Below are 23,415 nucleotides of genomic sequence, written 5' to 3' on the forward strand. Positions count from 1 at the left end.
ACTGAACATTCAGATACCCCACTTGATAAGGCCCTACTTCACTCCCTCTTCCACTTGGGCATGGTCAAACGGTAAGCGTTATCTTTGTAGAACAGAGAGACAGAGAGAGGCAGGCTGATTGATAACACCTCCAGAGAGTGAGAGAGCCGGGAGAGCGTGAATGAATGAGAGATGGAAGGCGGCAGTGGGATTGCGATTGGATGGGGAAGTGCGAGTGTGAGTGAGGGCGAACTGCTGGTATAATCGCAATCGGCAATGAGCACTCACAATTACACATGTTCGCGGCCCGCTATCAGGAGCGGGCGACAGGCCGCAAGCGACAAGCTAGTAGCCAGCAAACGGCACAACACAGCAACAGTCCGTCAGTCCAATTTCGACTAGCCTCCGTTCAGTAGAACTTGTCCGGCTTTGCGGTGCGGTTCCGTTCGAGCGCGTTTTCGTCTTCATTCAATCTGTGATATACCCCAACATCCTGCAGAATCCCATACAGAGGTTTTAACTGCCAGTTACACTCATTCGAGCACAGAAATGCTGCGCAACAGCTTCAGTGTGGCACATGCCCTGCGCAACAGCTTCTCCAGCAATGTCTGGCGAGCGGCCAGCGCGCACGGACCCCGGCAGCCAGTGAGTGTGATTTATATAACCGAAAAGATCGACAAGTGTTCGCCAATAATGCAAAGTCCGTCTCAGAATTGTATTAATGCAAATGAACCTTCGACTCGCGTCTTTATCAGTGCTTTGTGCTTAGATGAAGCGGTTCGAACCTGTGGCAGCCTACAGATATACCCGTACCTTTTGTTGTTGTCCTGCCCGTGGCTGGCTGGCACTGCCTATAGAGATTAATATAGCCGTAGTGCATATAGCCTGCAGCTCTGCGGCTCTAAGCCTCTTGGACTTTGCCAGCGACAAAGAACATCGCCACACCAGAGCACGAACCTCTGCAGTATCTGAATGTATTCCATTTTACTCGCGTACATATATACATACGTTCTTTTTTTTACGAGCATTAAGAAATCGCCAGCCAGCCTGTTGACCGATAAGCGGAGATTAAAATTTGATTCCAGTGAGGGGGAAAATTACAGCAGGCCCGAGGCATGACGTCTGGGCGTGAACCTCTTGTTTGGGTCCGGTCTGCGGGCTCTCCTGTTCCGTTCCGTTCCCCCAAGCAGAGCGTCCCACTCTGAGTGGGTCTCTGTCTAGTGCTTTGTTTTGATTGCGTAAGCTACTTATTAGCAGCTGCTGCTAAGGGGGGAGTGGATACTAGTAGCGCTTTCCTTAGTGCCATTGGAAAATTTTCGCTCGCACTTGAATCTAATCAGAAGCCAATCAAAACAACAAAACCCCATCACCATTGCCGGCATGGGGCATGGGGCATGGTCCGTATAAAGAGTTCTCTTTATGGTCTTTACGACCGGGCAACAACAGCTTGAAAGGATTCCCGTTCTCGGCGCCAACCCAAGCCATAAACTGGGCCAAAATGGGCCATCAAAAATCGGGGCCGAAGCTAATTGAATGGCCATCGATCGGGGTTTAGTATTGGGGTTGGGGCCTGAGCTATGAGCTGTAAATCATTTACAGTTTCGGTTTGATTTTCCCAAACATGCAAAACAGGCATCGTTGCCAGTTGATGAGTGGATAGGAGAGGAGAGGAGAGGAGTGGAGGGGGGTACAGATTGTCCCGACAAGCTGATAAAATGTTGTCACAGCATGACAGCTGCCGGACCAGATTCGGACTCGATTCGGGATGGGTACAGAGGTCAGGCAAATGGAAGAACGTGTTCAAATAAATTCTAAAAGTGTAAATATTGTATTTCCACAGAATGAGTGGGGCAGGCAGGGGAGAGGAGAGAGGGAACTTTACAATAAACTTAAAAACCCCCCTTTAAATATGCAGCAACATTTGTGCTGCTCTAACCCAACCCCCAGGCAAGGACTCGACTCGACTACACTCGGTGGCTTCCTCTCTGCCTGCCACACATTTGCATATGTCCGACATCAGGCCCAGCCTTTGACACTCGAAACGATTGGCCTAGGTCAGGGTCGTTCGTATACCCTTCAGCACATTTCCTGACTGCCAAGCTGGCCGACTGCCCGACTGCCTGACTGCCAAGCTGGCCGACTGCCTGACTGCCCTGCCCCACCATTGAGTCGCTTCATTTTGACACGTGCTGGCAGTTATGGCGCCTTCGGTCCCGACTCTCACTCGGCGCCGTGCGTGTACCGGGCACATCATAAAAAAGAGCAGAGCAACATGCCACAGAGGAAAGAACCCGAAAACAGAGCACCAAAAAGGCAGCCAGCGACCGGCCACAAAGTGTCCAGGGTAGGGGCAGAGGCAACAGCTAGATTTGGAGTGGAGCCGGATAAGATGTGGATGCTATGTGCCAGAATGCTCGCATTAATTGCTCGATAATTAGAATTCGAATTCGTTCATACTTATTTGACAGGCAGCAGATATGAATGTATGTCCAGACACTCGATAAGAGCCCAGCCCAATCTATCCATTTCGGGCTCTGAAACTTGACCTTCGACTAATTGCATTTGATATCACGCCATGCCACAATACTACGAGTATGTATGCCATGAGTGCCGCCACCGCCACCGCCACCGGCCAGACATAATATTATTGTGTTTGGTGTGTGTCAGACAGGGCCATTGCTCGTAAAACATTTGGCTGATTCTGATTCGTTTATTTCTTGTTGGGCAGGTTCGCAGGTCTTTGCTTTGCGATACTCGCACTTGTACTCCTCGTACTGATAAAAGAACAAAAAAGGCAAAGCGTGCCTTTTGCGATAACAGACTGTAAATGTCCAAACAATTGACTAAAGCAAACAAACAAGAAAATTTCCCAGTAAACGTGGCCAGTGACAGTGCCAGAGCAGGGTTTACGGTCCTGCACCTGTCACCAATCATCGCAATTTCAACGCGATTGTCAGTCAGAGCTGGGAAGTAACAAAATCACAGTATTTACGCTTCAATTTCGAGCTGATTTTTCCGACATAATTGACACGAACGCGACGACGACGAGTTATGTGAATAGTCAAAGCTAATTTGATGTTATTGCGTCTGAAAGGCAATCAAAATGAAACGAACCACAAAAAATAAACTGGAAACCATTGGAAACAACTGAAAAAACTGTTTGATTGATTGATTGACGCATGGATGGATGGATGGATGGATGGACGAGTCAGCTAAAATATGATTATGATGGCTGTTCTGCTGTTCGGGCAGCAGAGGGGACACAAATTTGTTTACACTTACCATTTTCTTCTAGCTGTATCTCGACCGCCTACCTAATCTTATCACTTCACTCTGTTTATCAGCTTGGCATTTATTTTGATGGTTAATGTAATCCGATTACCTTCGAAATTACACTTCAGTAGGGAAAACACACAGTCCTTGACTTCCGCATTTTGGGGCACAGCTCTAGAGATTTTTTATTGCATGATTTGATGTTCCAGGAAGCCTTTTGCGAGGTTCCGATTCCCGGAAGTGCAAATGCCCTTAAAATGCCAAATGGTAAACACTTGAATTTGTGTGCCTTTAAAGTGCGGCCAGATAGTCGGTATAATTAGAGCCAGTCGCGCGGAGTTTTATGGCAGAGTTATGCAATTCAATTATGCATAATTTCCATTTGATTATCCAGTGGGGGGCGTGCAGTGCAGCCAAACTGACTTTTTGACCACGCGCCGCTGGCTAAAAAACCAATTAACACACATAATAATTTGAAATTCGAATAACTAGAGTCCCCCACCTCCCCTACGAGAACCTCGCATTATAGGGGTCTCCTCATCTCACCCGATAGCTAACAGTTGTATTTTTGCTGATTATAAACTGATTGGACGCGTTCGAGGGGGAACTGTGCCATTAATTGGATTGCCATTTATTTCGATTTGTTGTTTTTATGGCCAAAGCCGATGCCGGTGCCCGTGCCCGTGCCAGTGCCAGTGCTGGTGCTGTCGTAATTTACGACCTTACTCGTGTATTTGTCGCTGATTGTCAGCGATAGGAAAGCCCAGCCAGCGCGCTGCTCCTGGCCTGAAACCCAGAACCCACAACCCAGAAATAGGTGCTAACGATTTATGATCCTTGCAGCTGGTGTCACCCGAGAGGCGCCTGGAGAAGGCCCATCCCACATTCACGGATCGCAGCCAGCTGAAGTACGCCCGCCGCCTGGTGGTCAAGCTGGGCAGCGCGGTCATCACGCGTGAGGATAACCATGGCCTGGCTCTGGGTCGACTGGCCTCCATTGTGGAGCAGGTGAGTGACACGACTCTGACTGGATGATCCTGCCTTACCCACACCTTTCCTCTGCCCTTGTCCAGGTGGCCGAATGCCATTTGGAGGGCCGCGAGGTGATGATGGTCACCAGCGGAGCGGTGGCCTTTGGCAAGCAGAAGCTCGCCCAGGAGCTGCTCATGTCACTGTCAATGCGCGAGACTCTCAACCCCAAGGAAGGCAAGGAGGTGAGCACAATCATCAAACAATCGCCGACACTTTTCACACCACCCCACAATAATCCACTCGCCCCACCCCCCAAACCTAGTTCGATGGCGCCACTCTGGAGCCGCGTGCAGCGGCCGCGGTGGGTCAATCGGGTCTGATGTCCCTCTACGATGCAATGTTTGCCCAGTACGGCGTCAAGATAGCACAGGTACGTGGACAGTGCAGCCGTGATTAGGGTTCACCCTGGGATTACCCTGAGCTGTTGTCGGTTCTGTTGCTTGTGTTGTTTGCAGGTGCTGGTGACCAAGCCGGACTTCTACAACGAGGAGACACGCAACAATCTGTTCAGCACACTCTCCGAATTAATTAGCCTGAATATTGTGCCCATCATAAATACGAATGACGCCGTGTCGCCGCCAATGTTCATACGTGACGATGAGCCGGCCGGAGGAGCGAGGCGGGTGAGTGGGATGTCTCCTAGCTATCGGCCAGGTACCAGGTGGACAACGTGACCAAGTCTATTCTTCGTGTTTGTGTGTGTGTATAGGGCATTCCCATTAAGGACAACGATAGCTTGTCAGCCATGCTGGCCGCCGAGGTGCAGGCGGATTTGCTAATCCTCATGTCGGACGTCGATGGCATTTACAACAAGCCCCCCTGGGAGGATGGCGCCAAGCTGATGCACACCTACAGCAGCGACGACAGCAACAGCATCGAGTTCGGCAAGAAGTCAAAGGTGGGTGCAGATCCCTCCTAACTAAATTATCTGGCATCTAACTCTCTCCAACTCCCTTTGTCTCAGGTGGGAACTGGCGGCATGGACTCGAAGGTGAAGGCAGCCACTTGGGCTCTGGATCGTGGCGTCAGCGTGGTAATCTGCAACGGAATGCAGGAGAAGGCAATCAAGACCATTATTGGCGGCAGGAAGGTGGGCACCTTCTTCACGGAGGCAACGGATAGCACCAATACCGTGTCCGTGGAGGTGATGGCCGAGAATGGTAAGTGAGGAGTCGGTCGCCGACTGAGCTCAATCCGGCTTATGGCCATGACAACGTTGGTTAGACAATGATGTGGCTAGACACTGGACAAGAGTAGTACTCTCTAGTAAAAGACGGCAACTCCGGCTGTAATTAGCGGTTTTGTTCATCCCACTCGTGGCAGCCACGCCACCCCCTCCCCATCCGACCACATTGATTGCCAATCAACTGGAGTAAGGCTTTAAGCGGGTTGGCTGGAAACTTTCAACTTGGAAGCAGTTTACCAGCATCGCTCTAACAGCGAGTGACAAGTGGCTGGGGCCCGGGCTAATGGCCATTACGGCTTACACAAGCCGAGACAGGCACACAGAGGGTGCCAGAGAGAGAGTGAGTGGGTCAGTGGGTGGAAAAGTGGGTCAGGAAGGCGACTGGGGGTGGAAGATGTTGCTGCTATTTGGGGAAAATAGTTGGGGAAAATGCAATTTAATTGTTATTAGAGCTAGCTGCAGCAGTTGGCAGCAAAAGTGGCTGTTAATTAGACAGCTGCAACTCGTTTCGGCTGTTGCTAATTTCAACTCTTTGGTCTCCCTCTCCATTCCCACTCGGCCACAGCTCGCACCGGAAGCCGTCAGATGCAGGCCCTGACACCCGCACAGAGAGCCAGCGCCGTCAATACGCTCGCCGATCTGCTGGTGAGCCGCGAGAAGTTCATACTGGAGGCGAATGCCAAGGACCTGGCCGAGGCCCAGAAGAACGGCCTGGCCAAGCCGCTGCTCTCGCGACTCTCCCTCAACTCGGCCAAGCTGAAGAACCTGGCCATTGGCCTCAAGCAAATCGCCGACGTCAGTCACAAGGTAAGCCAAACTTAATAACTGCCCGTTTTTACCACCCACTTTTGCATTGTGGGCCAGGCAGGCAGGTCAAAGAGCAAACGGCACACTGAGCTGCTAACCTCTGGCAAAGTTCGAGCAAATTGCATTTGTTGCGATGTCGAAAAATCAGCCAGAAATTGAGTTAGCAGCTCCTGCAGTGGATTTGTCTCCCCTGGCAAAATGGCCATTTCATGGACTGAACTGCAACAAAGGGCGAGCACTCCGCCAGGAGTGGCGTACAGCCACAGCCAGAGCGAGAGCCATATGCAGTTTTTGTAGTTTTTGCAGCGCTTTAACAACATTATGAAATCTCTAAGCAATTTTACACTTCAACAAAAATTGACACCCCACGAGGCACGAGGCAACTGCAGCTAAAGTGTTCGACGGGGGACGAGCTGCCTGTCCTGGTGTGTAGCCGGATACACCCTGGCCCCTGCCCAGGGAGTGTGCCAGAAGCTAAGCAAGTGGAAGATAAAAGACAGTTTTCTTGTATGCCCTCTCGTTGGGTGTCTTGCCAGTGACATTAGCTAGATGCCCCGCCCACCCCACGACACATTCCCAGACAGAGTTGATCGAATATCGTTGGGGGCAGGAATAACGGGGGAGGGATCCGGACTATGGCTTGGGCTTGAGCCACCACCCTCTCAGCGAACCGTTTTATTGGATGTGATTGTGCGGAAACGCAAAAAGTTTTTCCTTCGTGTTTACTTTTTTTTTTTTTTGCTTCAGCAAAACTTTTTCCATTGAGGCTGGTGGCGGGGCAACGGGCTGGCTGGCTGGCAGGATGGGGCAGGACATGAGTTTATTGTAAAAATGGCAAGCGAAATTGTGACACAAAATGGCGACAGCGTGAAAAATCATAAAAAGCGAACTCGACCCCAAAACACACTCGCACTCGCACCCGTACCCCTGCCCGTACCCGCATAAGGCTGCTGCTGGCTGGGCATACAGAAAATCCATAACGCACTTCATAAATGTCGCACGGATGGTGCGGAAAGTGTTTCTGTTTTACCCGCCCGTGCCCACATTTACCAAATGCCGCGGACATTGTTTGGCCTCTGGGCTGGGCCGGCCCACAGGCCTGCGCCCCCTGAACCGTTCGAAAGTTGAGTGTGGGATGATGGAATCGGGCAGGGTCAAGGGTAGGCACAGGGGCAGGGTTCAGGGCACTCCTTCAGTTTTCAATTACCCAGACTACTTACAGTTCATATAAAAAGTTTTTATTGCAAAATAAGTACTGAGCGAAAAAAAAGGCCCAATGTTTCGAGTTTAGGAGCTGAATGGTTAGGGAGGTGCTAACAGATTTGGTACAGAGTTTTCACCCATCCCAAAATACCGAACAATTTCCGAGATCATCCAGCGACTTCTAATAATGCAACAACAACGAAAATTCTTCAATTTCCTCCTTTTGCCCATCACACAGTTATCTGTTTCTTGGACCTCTCTTGGGCCATAATAAAGTTGTCCAAGCCCCCAACTTTTTCGAAGCAAGAACACTTCACTCCACTCCACTGCATAGAGTCCAGTACAGCCCAGACCAGCCCAGCCCAGCCATGACTTATCCAATTGTCCTTTGCAAATATAATTTAAAGTTTTGCATCGTACAATGCCAAAGTCAATAATAATGACCATATAACCAAATTTACTCAGCGCCCAAGTTGAGTTTAATGGTTAAACACGGACAGCCAAGGAACAAAGGCAGAGCAGAGATGGCAGGTCTGCAAGGATGTCTTGGTCGGAGGTCTCGTCTATGCAAACAAGGCCAGTCAACTGCTGTCAGAAGCAGCCCATACCCGAACCCAGACACGGACAGGGACACGGACATGGACACTGGACCACACCAGACCAGACCCATTCCGCAATCTCTTTATGTTATCTGCAGCCAATTTTCTAGAGATTTCTCATGGCATGAGAAGGGACCTGGAACGCAAGGACCTCCTTGGTGAGGGGGCCATTAAAAATAAATAAAGATTACGACGCGTTGAGCGTCTTGATTTATGTAACGCCTCAAAATGGACGCCGGGGAATCCAAATGCGGTGGGAGCACTGAATCAAGTGGGTGGTCCCAGCCTCTGGGAGTGGGAGCGTCGCATAAGGAATCGAGTTATTTTATGACCAGCGGTCCCACATGGCGTATACGTTATGCGATTTATGCTGAATTGCCGATTGGCTTTGCCTCTGCCCTTTCTCTCTCTCTCTCTCTCTCTCTTTCTTACTCTCATTCCGTTTCGCTGTCATTCCAGAATGTGGGTCGCGTCCTGCGCCGCACCCTACTGGCCGATGGACTGGAGCTGAAGCAGGTCACCGTTCCCATTGGCGTCCTTCTGGTCATCTTCGAATCGCGTCCCGACTCGCTGCCCCAAGTCGCCGCCTTGGCAATGGCCTCTGGTAACGGGCTGCTGCTCAAGGGCGGCAAGGAGGCGGCCCACAGCAACAGGGCGCTCATGGACCTGGTCACGGAAGCACTGGTCTCAGTGGGAGCCGAGCATGCCGTCTCTTTGGTCTCCACCCGTGAGGAGATAAGCGATCTGCTGTCCATGGAGAAGCACATTGATCTGATTATTCCACGCGGCTCCTCCGAGCTAGTGCGAAGCATCCAAGAGCAGTCGCTGCACATCCCCGTTCTGGGCCATGCGGAGGGCGTCTGCCATGTCTACATCGACCGGGATGCGGATCTAAGGAAGGCCCTGCACATTGTACGCGACGCCAAGTGCGACTATCCGGCGGGTAACCGACATATCCAGCTGTCCAACTGTTACACATTTTAAGCCATTTGCTGCCGTATATCCCATAGCCTGCAATGCCATGGAAACCCTGCTCATACACGAGGATCTGATGAGTGGCGAAATTTTCACGGATGTCTGCAACATGCTGAAGCGCGAGGGCGTCAAAATCAATGCCGGCCCCCATCTAAACCAGCAGCTGACCTTCGGCCCGCCCGCAGCCAAGAGCCTGCGGCACGAGTACGGTGCCCTCGAGTGCTGCATTGAGATTGTGCCCAGTCTGGAGGAGGCCATTAATCACATCCATACATATGGCAGTGGCCACACCGATGTCATTGTTACGGAAAACGGTAATTGAAAATTAATTTCTATTGCTTGCAATCGGAGCAGAAAAATTGTTTAGCCGAAGCCCCTGACCATAGGAACAGGCTCCCCTTTTGGCCATCTTTTCATTCCATTTTGATTTGTGTTTCGGAGGTAATGAGAATTTTCCACTGCTGGAGTGGATTGTGGAGCGAGGCGAGCTCTCATAATGGTTATTGCTGCAGACGAGTTGCTTTTAGAGGGTTTACAAAGCCAAAAGCTGAATTAGGGGAACCTTTAAATATGAGATTTATATGCGCCATGGCAGGTGGTCTCTGACTTTCGACTGTAATTCAATTGGGATCTCAATGGAGTGGCCTTTCATAATGGTTATTGTCGCAAACATGGTATGAGGAACACAAAATTCAACTCCAATTTAAATTAAAGCTGAAGGAAAGACACCCAACCAGCATTTAATCACTCGTAAAACGACTATAGAATATGCAGCTCAATTAGAAATTAGAAAATTCCCCATCATGATCATTATTATAGGAGTAGAAAGAGAAAAGGAGAACCTTCAAACAAGTGCGAATTATATGGTCTTCGCCCCCTCCCCCCTACAGGCTTCTGTAATTACATTTGCAGTTCCCCAGTCAAAACCTTAACCAAAGAAAAACACACAGAAAGCAACAGAAACTAAACCCAAGTCCTAATTCAAGTTACGTCAGCTTTTGCATGCGAACTTTTGCATGCATGCACCCACCATACTACCACGCCCCCACCCACTACCACCCACCATACCGCCCCCTCTTTGCAGTGCTTGCCACAACAAATTTAAATCATTTGGGAAATTAATTTTATTCAACACTTTCCCTCTCGTGTTTGCATTTCTACACATTTTCACATTTTCTGAAATTTCTACAATTTCCATTTCCCCCCATGCAGATGCCACGGCCAAGCAATTCCTTGGCAGCGTGGACAGTGCCTGTGTGTTCCACAATGCCAGCTCCCGGTTCGCGGACGGTTTCCGGTTCGGCCTTGGCGCCGAGGTGGGCATCTCGACGGCACGCATCCATGCCCGCGGCCCCGTGGGCGTGGAGGGGCTGCTGACCACCAAGTGGGTACTGAATGGCCAGGATCATGCCGCGGCGGACTTTGCAGAGGGCGGCGAGCGCACGTGGCTGCACGAGAGCCTTCCCCTGGACGGCTAGGACTCACCAATCTAATCTAAATTGTATATAGTTTTAAGTGCCCGGATTCGTGTTTTGAAGAAGAATGTATGTACGTTGCCTCATGATTTCGGGAGTGCATTTTGAGTGAAGGGTAATTACTTGGCGGTGGGTGGCAGGATTGTGCAGGATTCTGGTGCGGAGTTGAGCCATGTCCCCCCTATTTTCCCTGATGACAGCTGCCGTCGTGGCCACATGGGAGAAATTAATTTGAGTGAAAAATATTTGCCCAGACAACTTGTGTAATTAATAAAGTAAAGGAAGTGGCTGGCTGCTGCCCTGCCGGGGGGCTGCAAGGTGGTGCCAGGGGTAGTTAAAACTGTCAGCCCTTGTCTTGGGCTCCGAAAGTTTTCCCAGCGAAAGTTCAGCTCCAGTTCCTCCGCACCTTCTAGAAGGAGATGGAACGGAAAATGAAAATGAAATAAACCGAAAATTACTCGTACCCAAGAATTTCGCTTAAAGTTTGAATCTTCCGCAAGCATTACGAGTACGGAGCTATCCATATATATGCACGTGTATATATACATTCCTATTGCAAATCATAAATTAGCCAAGAAACGTGAACTGCAGCTCCTCGCCACTTGGTATGCGACCGCGTGGCAGGTATTTTAATTTTTATGTTCACTGGGGCAAGTTTCCCGTGTTCCAGCTGCAGCGCTCTTAGCGCTCTCTCTTTCGCTTTGCCTCAAGTTTCTGCCGCTGCATTGAGCGTGTTGAAAGGTTAGAAGAGGTGGAGCAGTGGTGGAGTGGCTGTGGAGCGTCCTGTCAACGCGCCAAACTTTTTTTCGGGCTTTCCCACTTGCATCCTAACTTCCATTCCAAATTGAAGACGGGGTCAGCTTCTGCCAGGGCGGATTGAGCATTAGCAGCAGCAGATACGATGCTCCCCTTTGAACTGCTCGAGCGACCCGCTTTGTTTATCTTTCTACTTCCTCCTCGGGGGCAACGGCAACTGCAACTCGTTCTTATAACGTGTACAGGGCAGGACGAGCATCATTTTTACCTCTTTGAACTGCTCAGCGCGCGTACAGACAATGATACGTGAAAGTTTCCCGTACCTGATCCGTGCGGTAAGCACGTAGTTCTCCGCCGTAGTTGCCAAGCACTTGAGCAACTTAGCTGGGGAGAAGTTTACCCATTTATGGGCAGGGACTAGCGACTGAAACTGCGAATGCGAATGGGAATGAGAATGCGAATGGGTGTTCCCTCCCAGCACTGCAGTCCTCGATTGGGGCCCACTTAATTAGAATAGCAGGCATTAATCTTGTGGCTAATACCACGTTAAGATCGAGCGATATTAGAAGACAGGCGAGAAATTGCCGTGGGCCAAATGCACTCGCTGCACCGCTGCACCGCTGCACCGCTGCACCGCAGCACCCAACCCATCCCCTTCCCTCTGGGCTGTTTCTGCAGCACAACCCTGCTCACTGAGCACATATTTTAGCGAAACAAATTTCATTTTATTTTATATAGATTCAATGAAATCCACACGACGCCGTCAACATTTTCTATCATGTGTAAATGCTTTGGCTGCATTTTTGGGCGACAAATTTTGGGGCCACACCATCTAGGGACTGAGTGGGACCGAGACCGTGCCCGAGCCCGAGAGCATCGAGATGTATTCTCTTCTTCATTGGCACTATTTTCCTCTGCAGCGACGTCAAAACTGCATCTGAGGGTAAAATGCCTACATTGTTCTTGTTGCAGCTGCCTTTTTTCTTTCTTTTTTTTTTTTGGTTTTTTTTTTGTAGTTTTGCGGGGGTTTATTTATATAAAAACTTAAAAATATATAACAACAACAGATGACTATACAAGTCCTGGCGCATATTTCCCTCTTCTGTGTGCTGCGGTGCCCATGCCCGCCGTTCTATGTGGAAGTCCGAGGCGGTGCTGGCAAAAACGCAGCCGACATAATTTAGCGAAAACGAAAAGAAACTAAATGATAAATGCTTTTGACGAATGGAGACAAATGGATACCCTAATGGATTTGGGAGGGGATATAAACGAGCATCTCAATAAAAAGTTCATCAAGTTACAGTTTTGTGAAGGAATGAAACACAAAACGATTTCTTTACAGGTCTCTTTTCTTCCTGTTGAGCTTATTGCGCCACTCGCAGGTAGCGCAGGCCAGAAACTGACCCTCAGCGCAGCTGGGAGAGTAATGCATGCGCTCTCTCAGAGAGCGGCTTAGGCGTAAAGCCTGTAGGGCAAAGCGAGATAGCACAACAAACTTAGAGATGATAGTCGCAGAACGTGCCTGCCGTTATACTCGCTACTCGCAGGTAGCGCAGGCCAGAACCTGACCCTCAGAGCAGCTGGGAGAGTAATTAATGCGCTCTCAGAGAGCGGCTTAAGCATAAAGCTTGCAAGGTAAGAGATGACAGTCGCAGAACGTTATATTATTTAAATACATAGATTCCATCAATTGCTCAACAAACGCGGCCAGAAAATCGGAATACCCCGAATGAGCAACACTCGCGTACACTCGAACTGATGTGTATCCGTGCCGTCGCCCGCCCCCTCCCCCTTGCTGTGAATGCCTGATCCCCTCCAAGCGTAGCATATCGCGAAATTCATCAACATGTTACTAGATGAACAATTGTTCAAGATGACAGGGACAGGGACAGGGACTGGGGACAGAACTTATTTAAATGCCGATGTCTTCTCGCAGAACGAATCACTCTGATTGCTGTCGCTGTTGGATTTACACGTCGTGAGTGTCGCCCCTGCTGGGATATATACCCCACATATATTCAGGATATATTATAGCTCTGTAGTGCTTCCTGCATCCTCCTTGTAGTGCTCTCCCCGAACCGTACCGAACTAAATCAGAATGTGTGACGAAGAAGCATCAGCCCTGGTGGTCGACAATGGCTCCGGCATGTGCAAGGCCGGATTCGCTGGAGACGATGCTCCCCGTGCCGTCTTCCCATCGATCGTGGGCCGCCCCAGGCATCAGGGTGTGATGGTGGGCATGGGCCAAAAGGACTGCTACGTCGGCGATGAGGCCCAGAGCAAGCGCGGTATCCTCTCCCTGAAGTACCCCATCGAGCACGGCATCATCACCAACTGGGACGACATGGAGAAGGTCTGGCATCACACCTTCTACAACGAGCTGCGTGTGGCCCCAGAGGAGCACCCAGTCCTGCTGACTGAGGCCCCCCTCAATCCCAAGGCTAACCGCGAGAAGATGACCCAGATTATGTTTGAGACCTTCAACTCCCCAGCCATGTATGTGGCCATCCAGGCCGTGCTCTCCCTGTACGCCTCCGGCCGTACCACCGGTATCGTTTTGGACTCCGGTGACGGTGTCTCGCACACCGTACCCATCTATGAAGGTTATGCCCTGCCCCATGCCATCCTCCGTCTGGATCTGGCTGGTCGCGACTTGACCGACTACCTGATGAAGATCCTCACCGAGCGCGGCTACTCGTTCACCACCACCGCTGAGCGTGAGATCGTTCGCGACATTAAGGAGAAGCTGTGCTACGTCGCCCTTGACTTCGAGCAGGAAATGGCCACGGCGGCTGCCTCCACTTCTCTCGAGAAGTCCTACGAGCTGCCCGATGGCCAGGTCATCACCATCGGCAACGAGCGCTTCCGCACCCCAGAGGCCCTCTTCCAGCCCTCGTTCCTGGGAATGGAGTCGTGCGGCATCCACGAGACCGTCTACCAGTCCATCATGAAGTGCGACGTGGACATCCGCAAGGATCTGTATGCCAACAATGTGCTGTCGGGTGGTACCACCATGTATCCAGGTTGGGATTCCCTTTGTCCTTTCAAAGGATATGGTTTAATTTTGCTTTCATCCGTGTGCAGGTATCGCTGATCGTATGCAGAAGGAGATCACCGCCCTGGCTCCCTCGACCATCAAGATCAAGATCATTGCCCCACCTGAGCGCAAATACTCCGTATGGATCGGTGGCTCCATCCTGGCCTCGCTGTCCACCTTCCAGCAGATGTGGATCTCGAAGCAGGAGTACGACGAGTCCGGCCCTGGCATCGTTCACCGCAAGTGCTTCTAAGCACTATCCTCCGCTGCTGCCCAGACATCGGGCCAGCCCCAAAGCCCATCCAACATCTCTTTGGGTTCTTGTGTCTAGTATTTGTCTCTTGCATAAGACATTTGCCTAGCCACTGGGGCCGGGCAGAGGCTAACTAGCCAGAAGGCAATTCGATGAAAAAAGTATCTTTAAAATTACATTTAGTTGATGAAGAAGTTTTTAACATAGAGAGATAAACGAGAACAGAACAGAGAAACCACACAAAGAGAACAAGAGAATACGAGCAGGCAACGCCTTCTTTTTTTATTATCTTCGATATTTTTATTTGATGCGGAATTTTCTTATTTGGTTTTAAGTTACGGGAGCTGTTGAATGAATGGAGAAAAGTGCCATCCAAATCGGTTGTATCGACAATAAAAACCAATAACCTACATGAATCGAACTGAAATCGAAGCGAGCCCTAAAAACAAAATGGCAGGAGGGGAAAACTTTTTTAATTAGGCTTCGGACTGGACCAAGTGTCAATCAGTCCAAGGAAAACTTTTACTTTTACTGGACAGCTGGGGGAATGTCAATATGCGAGTCCGAGTCAAGCAGCTCACAGCGCTTTGCTCGCCTGTCACATTTTGTCAGTCGCCATGACTTTTGTTCTTCCACTTGTTTGGGGAAGCTTAAGAGATGGACAGAAATCATCTACTCAAGGAGAGAGTTGAGAGATTTAACAGCTGCAAAAACTTTCCACCAGTTATCGCCCACACACACACACGCACACACAATCTTATGCTCGGTTGCACACAGAGACACCTGGCAACTTTTGGACGAAAAGTTTTGCAGAATTCGGCAATCTATGAATAAACTAGGTGCCAAAAGCCGAAGCCTAATTAGTCAAATGCCAGTGGCAACTGGCAACAAGCGTTGAACTCTCAGTTTAGTGCTATAATTCTTACAATGTGTCCATAAACACTGCAAGTCTGCTAATAACTTAAACTGCTAGGAAAATTAGGCATTCCTGGGATCGCACTGACTATGGGGATATCCTTAAAAAAAAAAAAAAGGAAAACCAAACAACTATGTGCTATGGTAAAACAGAGTCATACTGACCCTCCATTAGAACCGATTCTGGCCCGCCCCCCGGGGCACTCGAAGTGCGGTTCATTATCCGCCACAAAAACTACTCGTAGGGCCAGCAATTGGCAGACAACTAAATGTTTGGACTCGGATGGGATTGTGATGGGAATGGAATGGAGTGGCCACTCAATCAATCAGTGGACACAACGGGAGAGCCGAAATATACGAGTCCACAAAAGAAGCCCCGCTGAAATGAGGGTACGAAATGATGAGTGTGAGTTTTAAAGCGGGGAAAGATAAATGGTTAATGGAAAATGGAAAATTGTTGGTATCAACTATTCGAATACTAAACCCACTTTCGGCCATTGCATCGTTTGGTCGGTCATGTTAGCCACTCTTGTCTGGGCATCAAATTGAATTTAATTGCAGTCTGGCCAGAGTTTCCATATTGCCTCCCGGAGAGCCCTCTCCACCCCACCACTGTATAAGCTGCCTCGATAGTTTGTTTGGAAATTGTTTTGCAGTCGGTGAAACTGCAACAACGAGTTGCAAGTGTTGTGTGGCTTGTTGCTGTTTACATTATGCTAATTTAATGCACTAGCCCCCGGCAACCCGCTCGCACACAGCACCCAGCACCCGCCCATTGATACCATTATAATTTGGTGTTAATGCCAAAGGCAAATACTTCAATATATTTGCCGTTTTCATTATGCAGATTTGCCCCGAACCAAGGAAAACAATTCTGGAACTAAAGCCCAAAGTTAACGAGTTGTTTGCGGGTGGTATGGTCCTGGGTCTGGGACTGGGTATGGGGTTGGGTGTTGGGGTGTTGGGCTGAGGCATGGGGCCGAAACTTGGACTTGATGGTCGATGGTTTTGACAAGCTAACAAATTGTTTTCCGGGCTTGAGGTGCACCACATGCGGACAGGAAATTAATAAAGAAAAGGGCTTCACCATGATACCAGGACCCCTCAATCTTCATCAGAATAGGCTGCTGTTGCTGTAACATCCATGATGGGACTACTATAACCCCCTCCTGGCTGACCACAGCAGACAACGCAGTTGAGTCGACTCCATCACATCATCATCATCATCGTCTTCTCTTCCAGGAAACGGCAAATTTAAATTTATGTATATGCCAAATGAGTTTAACTGACGTTTCACCAAAAGAGAGAAAACTTTAACCCACATGGTTGTGGGCTCTCTTCTTGAGTTTCTGTTTTATTCTTCGTAACTTAAACTTAAATTCAATTAGTGCACAGCAGGTGCAGGCTCTGCTCCGAAAAGGAACGATTTAATGGAAAATGTTTTCAGAAATGTCAAAGCTGCGAGAGAACATCAGAGAGACAGACACCCATACTCGACGTTGATGCATGTGTGGCTTTACAGGAAGCAATTATCTCGTGAAATATATTTATCGATCTATAGAGATTGATATGTGTATCGAATAAAACTCCAAAATGCTGATGTATGTCCCACAAAGATTGATATACGTATGTGCTTCTATAGAAAGAATTACGCTGAAAAAGATTGATGTAGATATTTATCATTTCTCACTATGTATCAACTTTCTATGAATCATCGGTAAACAGATGATGGACTAGAGTGAGAGAAATAAGCAACATATAACAAACAAAAAACTTTCAATAATTTCTTCAGAAAGCAAACTTTGATTATACTTCGATTTACCTTCGTCAAACCCATGGATAAGCATAAATGTACGTAATCTATTTTTGGCTTAAGCCTTGCAGAATATCAGCTGTCTTCACGTGGAAAAATAAATATCGATCCCTGCTGTAACCCACTCTCCCACCCATCACGTGTATCTACACAATTTTCACCTTTTATCCCTTCTGCGTAGGCTCGTTTCGGGCTTAAGTTCCATGAATGAAGCGATTATCGCATCTTTGTCAGAGCCAGCGCCTGTTGGCGGCACCCACTGAAGTGTACTGTCCCCCCCTGTCACTGCTCTGCCTGCCCTTGTTTATAGATTTATCCAGGTAAGGGACTCTCGGATAGACAGAAAGACTGACAGGGTAGGGTTTCATAAACATTGCGGGCTTATAGAAAGGATGATACTGGCACTCGCAGTCGCCGCTTTCAGTGGCTGCATGGCAACGTGGAAATGGAAATCCCAACTCCCTCCAGCTCACTATGACAACATTCCTCCATCTATCTGTGTAACTGTATGTATACTGTGTGGGTGTGTATGTGAGTGTGTGTGTGTGGAAGCGCTCCTAATTCAATTAATAGTTGCTCGCAATTAAGTGCAGTGATTATTGAAAAAAAGGAAAAGAAGGCATTACAATAAATTGCGTTCCACTGCTCCTTCTTCTGCAGGGAGGTATGACGAGAACGAGGACGCTCCCTCCGCCGGCTTTGCCACTCTGTGTGCACTCTGCCATAAAGATGAAGAGGAGGGCAATCGCATTGCCAGGCAGAGGCAGAGGCAGAGGACAAGGAAAAGGATATGTGAAAGCGAAATGCGAACAGTTCTTTTTTTTTTTGTTTAATGCGAATCAGCTTAATGCTGATTCCGATTGCGATTGCGATTCCCTGCGGATTGAGAGAGTCCACATGGGGATATGGGGGAATGATGCCGTTGCTGCCGTTGATGCCGTTGATGCGATGATGCGGTGAGTGCAATCCAAGTGGCTCCTGCTGCTGCTCGAGCATCGGTTGTGCATACATAATTACCAGACTGATTGAGAACCCAGCTAAATGGGGCAAGCAGAATCGAGAGACGGAGAACAGAACAGTTTTTCCTTTATCCAAAACTCTGGCTTTAATTACCATAAATTCTCCATTCTACGTGTGTCACAGCAGCAGCAACAATAGCAGAAGCCGCAGCAGCAACAGAATAAATATACGGCCAGACCAGAGCCGTAAAAATCAAGTGCTGCCTCCGGGTCCCCGAGGCTGTCGACAGCTGCAGACTTGAGCCGCAACAATTTGCATATGGCAAGGAGCAGGCGCCTCCAGCTAAGCTCTGGTTTAGCCTGCCATCCCCATCCCATTCCCACTTTATCAGCAAAGTTCGAAGCGGCTCCCATATGCAGGTGGGACGGCAGAGCCCGTATATCGATGGGGATTGTGCTCTAAGCAGCTGCTATATTTACGGGATGGTAATTCAGCGCTGGCAAGGAAGACTCAAAAATGTCTCTACAACAGCTCAATAAACTCAAACTTAATAGAGAGACTTCCTTCCAGCAGTTCCAATCACAAAACTAACTCATATTACAGCTTGAAATATTCATGAAAAATAACAAAAAATTTGACTTTCATAAACAGTTTTCTGCTCACTGACTGAATATATAATTTGTTCGTACTATATTTGTATTTGTCTGCGCTGCGCAGCTCTCATATGAAGCGGAAAAATGTACAAAAGTTCCGTAACAGATGCTCAGGCACTGTCTCTGGCATTCTGGGTCTTTGGGTTTGACCTTAATTTTCTTGGAAAAGATGCTAAATATTTGACCCTGAACACTGCTCCTCCATTCAGTACTTTGGTTTCATTTGCAGGCAGCAAACTATTTTCATTTGCCAGTCGAACAAAGCCACAAACGAGCTGGGGCAAGCGTTGGGAGTGAATCTGAGGCAGTGGGGAGTGGATGGTGGATAGTGGAGGGGTGGCAAGTGCCAACGCCAATAAAAACTTTCCAGCTTAAAACCGCAGAAAAGTTGAAAAGTTTGTCCCTGATTTTATGGATATTGACCATATCAAATCCAATTGAATTGAATTGAAGGGCGCCCGCGTCGATAGATCGCAACAAATAACAGGAGTGGAAAACTATTTAAAAGCACATTTTGGTTTGCAACCACGTTGAAACAATTGCAGTTTCGGTTTGGTTTAGTTTGGTTTGGTTGCCCTTTGGCGCTTTTTAATTTCAGGGAAAAACTCTGCTGAAGCTCTGGCCTGAGATCCCTCCAGACTTGGCGCCTCAAATTCCCATCGCTTAATTGCGGTCAAAGAGAGCGACAGAGAATAGGAGAGAGAGAGAGAGCGGAAAAAGTTAAAAATTTGGGATGGAAATCCAATCAGATGGCAAAAATGAAGCTCTGAGCAGGAAAATCTTTTGTTAATGCTTTCCCTTTGAGTTCCTTTTTTTCCGGGTTTCCTTGTAATTTAATAAATTTGCATTAGGTTTTGCCTTAAAGAGAATTTCTCCCTTTGTCTGCATTGTGTTTTGAGCTTTGACTTGGTTTTAATAATAATAATAATAACAATGGTCCGTATAATATGGTTGAATTTAAAATTCAATATTTTCATATTACCAGTGCTTCGGATATTGAAATTCCAGACGCGGTGCGGTCGCCGGCTGTGTGCAGTCCCATTGTTGTTGCTTTGTCGTTTCGCTGCCCTTCTTGCTTATTTCTTTAATATTGCACACAATATGCACAAGGTGGGGGGACGGCGGCGAAAGAAAAGTGAGCAAGGAAAGTGAAAAGGTCGAGCAAAATATGGCAACTGTTCCACTGGCTTTTGCAGTTATTGTGCAAGTTTAGCTAAACGAGTTGGTAATGCCGGTTAGCTGGTGCTTTGACCATAATTTATGTGGCCCGAAAAGGATCTGTGCCGGGAATGAGACGAAGATGGCCTTCCAGTTAAATGGAGAGGGGACTCCAGCCAGGATATTGAAATGGTCAACTTGGGACAGAGGAAACTGTCACAATTTTCTGAATTACTCGTATACCATTTTTTATTAGCTGCCAGCATTTGCCAGTGGTCTAAGTCTGCCAGTTCTAGGATAGTTCTACGTGGCTGCCAACCTGCATCTTCTGCGGGTAGTTCTGCCAAACGGCATCAATACAATGAGCGAAACATTTTAATTGAAACTTAATTTAATTTTATATTAGACTGCCCACAATAATACTTGAATCCTGCTTGATATCCCATTGAAAAAGTATTCTCTTGCACTATTCTCGCCACATAAAAATCACTAATTGAAAAATATTTCAATAACATCCTCTTGATATACTCTTCAATTCGTGTTGAGTGTAAATAGTTTCGCATTGATGGCAATTGAAAATGCCAATGAGAGTAAAACGTATAAATATCGTGGGAGTGCAATCGAAAATGGAAAATTTTATTATATACGTATCCGCAAAAACCGACAAAACAAAACCAATTGTGGGTACACAGTTTCAATATTAAAAACGTGCAAAACATGCCAATAACGACAATCGCCTGACACTCTGCCGTTGACGCGGAATATCGCGACAATAAAACGGGGAAAACCGCAATCGAATTTTGAACAAAAAATACCCTGTCAAGTCCTAGCGTTTGAATTGAGTTTGTCGGGGTTGGCCTTTTACCGACCGGGCATTCGATCCTGGTGCGTTTTGACCGTGCCGGAAAAAAACAGTTATTTATGGCCAGTGGCAAATAAAATTGTAAATCAAACGGCAACCCGCAAATTAATTACATTTCATGTGCATTAATGAAGGGGGTTCCGTTCCGTTCCGATCCGTTCCCAAGCAAATTAACGACGGCTACGAAAGAGCACTCGATATTTGATTTACCTCTATGAGAGGCAGCATTTTAATTGTTTTGTTGTGCAGCCAAATGAGCGTGATTAATTTGGATTTAATGTGAATTCTGCAGGAATTATGACTTTCACAGATTTTTTCCCACCGCATTATGCTCGGATTCACTCTGCATCCTTTCCGGTACTCCTGAATGTTCCTGGCAGTGTAAAAACTTCACTACATTAGCACATTATATCCATAAATGGAATGGCATGAAGCCAGGGAGCTCCTCATCACCATCATCGGGTCCATTTGAGCCTTTACCCAGCTGAGCTATAGGATCCGCAGCATACGAGTATCTCTCCCATTCGCATTCTCTGTGTGTGTGGCATGCCACAGCACACAAAAATCATTTGCCACACTACTCGCATGCTACTCATGCAAGACTGTTGTTGTTGTTGTTGTTGTTGGTTTGTTGCCTTCATGCAAAATGCAAATGACACGCCATTACCTCCAAACAACAGCATCAAAAGCAGCAGCAGATGTTGCAACTGCAGCTGCAGAGTGGGGTGGGCGCTGTGTGGTAAAGATGCTTCTACTGACACGAGTTTTAGTTTTAGCCCTAATGGCTTTTAATTGTTATATGAAATTGCGAAAAATGTTGCAGCAAGCACACACAAAAAAAAACTGAAGCGACTCACTGGCAGCGTATGCACAATATCCCCCATACGCCTGGTTGTGCGCCAAAGTGTAATAAACCCGAAATAAACAAACGCCACGCGGACATTTATGGCCTGAAAAACAGAGGTGAATGAGTTTCCCCAATTTCCACAAAAATTCAAACTCTCAAAGGAAGGCAAATCTTAATGGATGGGGGTGTGGGTACCTGAGGGGGTGCTACCCAATTATCCATTCATTGCATTTCGGTTTTCGGTTTTCTTTGAAAGCCTCCAAAATTCACATTGATATAGCCATTGCCTCATTTCATTGTCGTTGCTCTCCAACTGCTTTATCGACTCGGATTTTCTCTTCGTTGCAGCTCCGCTCTTCGTTCGCTCTGCGTCGCTCTCTTTCATTGACTCACTTTTGCCTGAAATGAAAGCAAAAGTTCTGTTTCTGCGTTGCTTTAGCAGCGCTGCCTGCTCTGCTGTTGGGCACAAATCACACTACAAAATCGGGCCGTTGAGTAGGTCAAGACACTTACTCAATATGTTTTCTAAGCAAAAAGTTATCGCCTTCTGCTGCAGTCAAATAAGCCGCCTGGCTAGGCCGGCCACGAGAGACACAGTGCGTTCGTCTGGATAAGGGAAACTTATGGCCAAATGACTTTGAACAAGAGGAAATGGAGAAGCACGGACAGTCCTTAGCTGATGCAGGGGCAATACATCATCGAGATCTATGAAGCCGTTAAAGCAGGGAAAGGTCTGGCTTTATATCATAGTAGTTGTAGACCTTTAAGAAGTTCGTAGAAGTTTTCATTTTGTTTTCGATTTCTTTGAATGCAGAAAGCCATATTTTTCTTATTAAATAAGTTCATTCTTTCCCATCAAATTCTTTTAGTGTAAATAATAAACATATTTTGTCCAGTTTCTTTTAATATTTTTTGAGAAACTTTCCCCTTTGTCTCTATTTAGTTTTTCGTCTACTAATTGCATATGAAATTTTTTTAAAGCTGAAAGAACAAACTCAGACAGTTGTCTGTCTGTATGTCCGTTCGTTTGTGTTCCCGGGAACGCTTCCCTGACTGACATTGAGTTCCTCTTCCATTTCAGCAGCAGAAACAGCAGCAGAGAGCAGGGAGCAGGGCGAAGGACTGACAGAAGGAAAGAAGCATTGTGTGAGGAGGAAAAAAAGTATCTGTTATTATGATTGTTTAGTGCTGTCGCCGGAAATTTCATTCAAGTGGATGGAGCACAACAACAGCAGCAACAACACCAGAAGCAGCAGCAACCACTGCAGGCGACAAAACTGCAGCTCGTGGCACAGACAAAGCGTACCAAGGGAAGGCAAAAAAAAAGAAAAAAGAAACAAAACTGAAGAACAGAACAAAGAGCACACTAAATAATAACTTATGCTGAAGGCAAAGGAAAAGGAAAAGAAGTGGCAAAAAGGTTGCCCATCCCCACCCAAAAAAAGCGTCAAAACTTAAGCGGGGAAGACAATATCTGTCTTGATACCATTATCTTGAAGCTTCCGTTTAGGAATTGTTTGAGAGGGAACAGCAAATACTCGTATCGTAAACTTGTCCGAATTGATGGGGATGTGTATACATGCGAGTATCTCTTTCTATTAAGTGGTATCTTTATCTGTAACTAAGTCCTTA

The 23,415-nt window shown here is 47.6% G+C and overlaps 2 protein-coding genes and 1 long non-coding RNA gene across 7 annotated transcripts in view; 2 read left to right on the forward strand and 1 right to left on the reverse strand.

Annotated features, from left to right (window-relative positions):
• The window catches only part of LOC111070599, a 105,104-nt gene that overhangs the window by 10,650 nt on the left and 71,039 nt on the right, over positions 1-23,415 (reverse strand). The gene's annotated exons all lie outside the window — the stretch shown is intronic.
• On the forward strand, positions 362-10,618 carry LOC111070589 (delta-1-pyrroline-5-carboxylate synthase). Its single transcript, XM_022361255.2, has 11 exons — positions 362-624; positions 4,096-4,260; positions 4,326-4,466; positions 4,547-4,654; positions 4,740-4,907; positions 4,994-5,182; positions 5,249-5,444; positions 6,036-6,277; positions 8,539-9,022; positions 9,090-9,368; positions 10,267-10,618. The coding sequence occupies exons 1-11, from the start codon at positions 529-531 to the stop codon at positions 10,530-10,532; spliced, it is 2,334 nt and encodes a 777-aa protein (XP_022216947.2). The 5' UTR covers positions 362-528; the 3' UTR covers positions 10,533-10,618.
• LOC111070596 (actin, larval muscle) lies at positions 13,157-14,859 on the forward strand. Its single transcript, XM_022361261.2, has 3 exons — positions 13,157-13,263; positions 13,351-14,308; positions 14,370-14,859. The coding sequence occupies exons 2-3, from the start codon at positions 13,384-13,386 to the stop codon at positions 14,573-14,575; spliced, it is 1,131 nt and encodes a 376-aa protein (XP_022216953.1). The 5' UTR covers positions 13,157-13,263; positions 13,351-13,383; the 3' UTR covers positions 14,576-14,859.

The sequence above is a fragment of the Drosophila obscura genome, unplaced genomic scaffold, assembly GCF_018151105.1.
Source record: "Drosophila obscura isolate BZ-5 IFL unplaced genomic scaffold, ASM1815110v1 contig_170, whole genome shotgun sequence".
NCBI lineage: Eukaryota > Metazoa > Arthropoda > Insecta > Diptera > Drosophilidae > Drosophila > Drosophila obscura.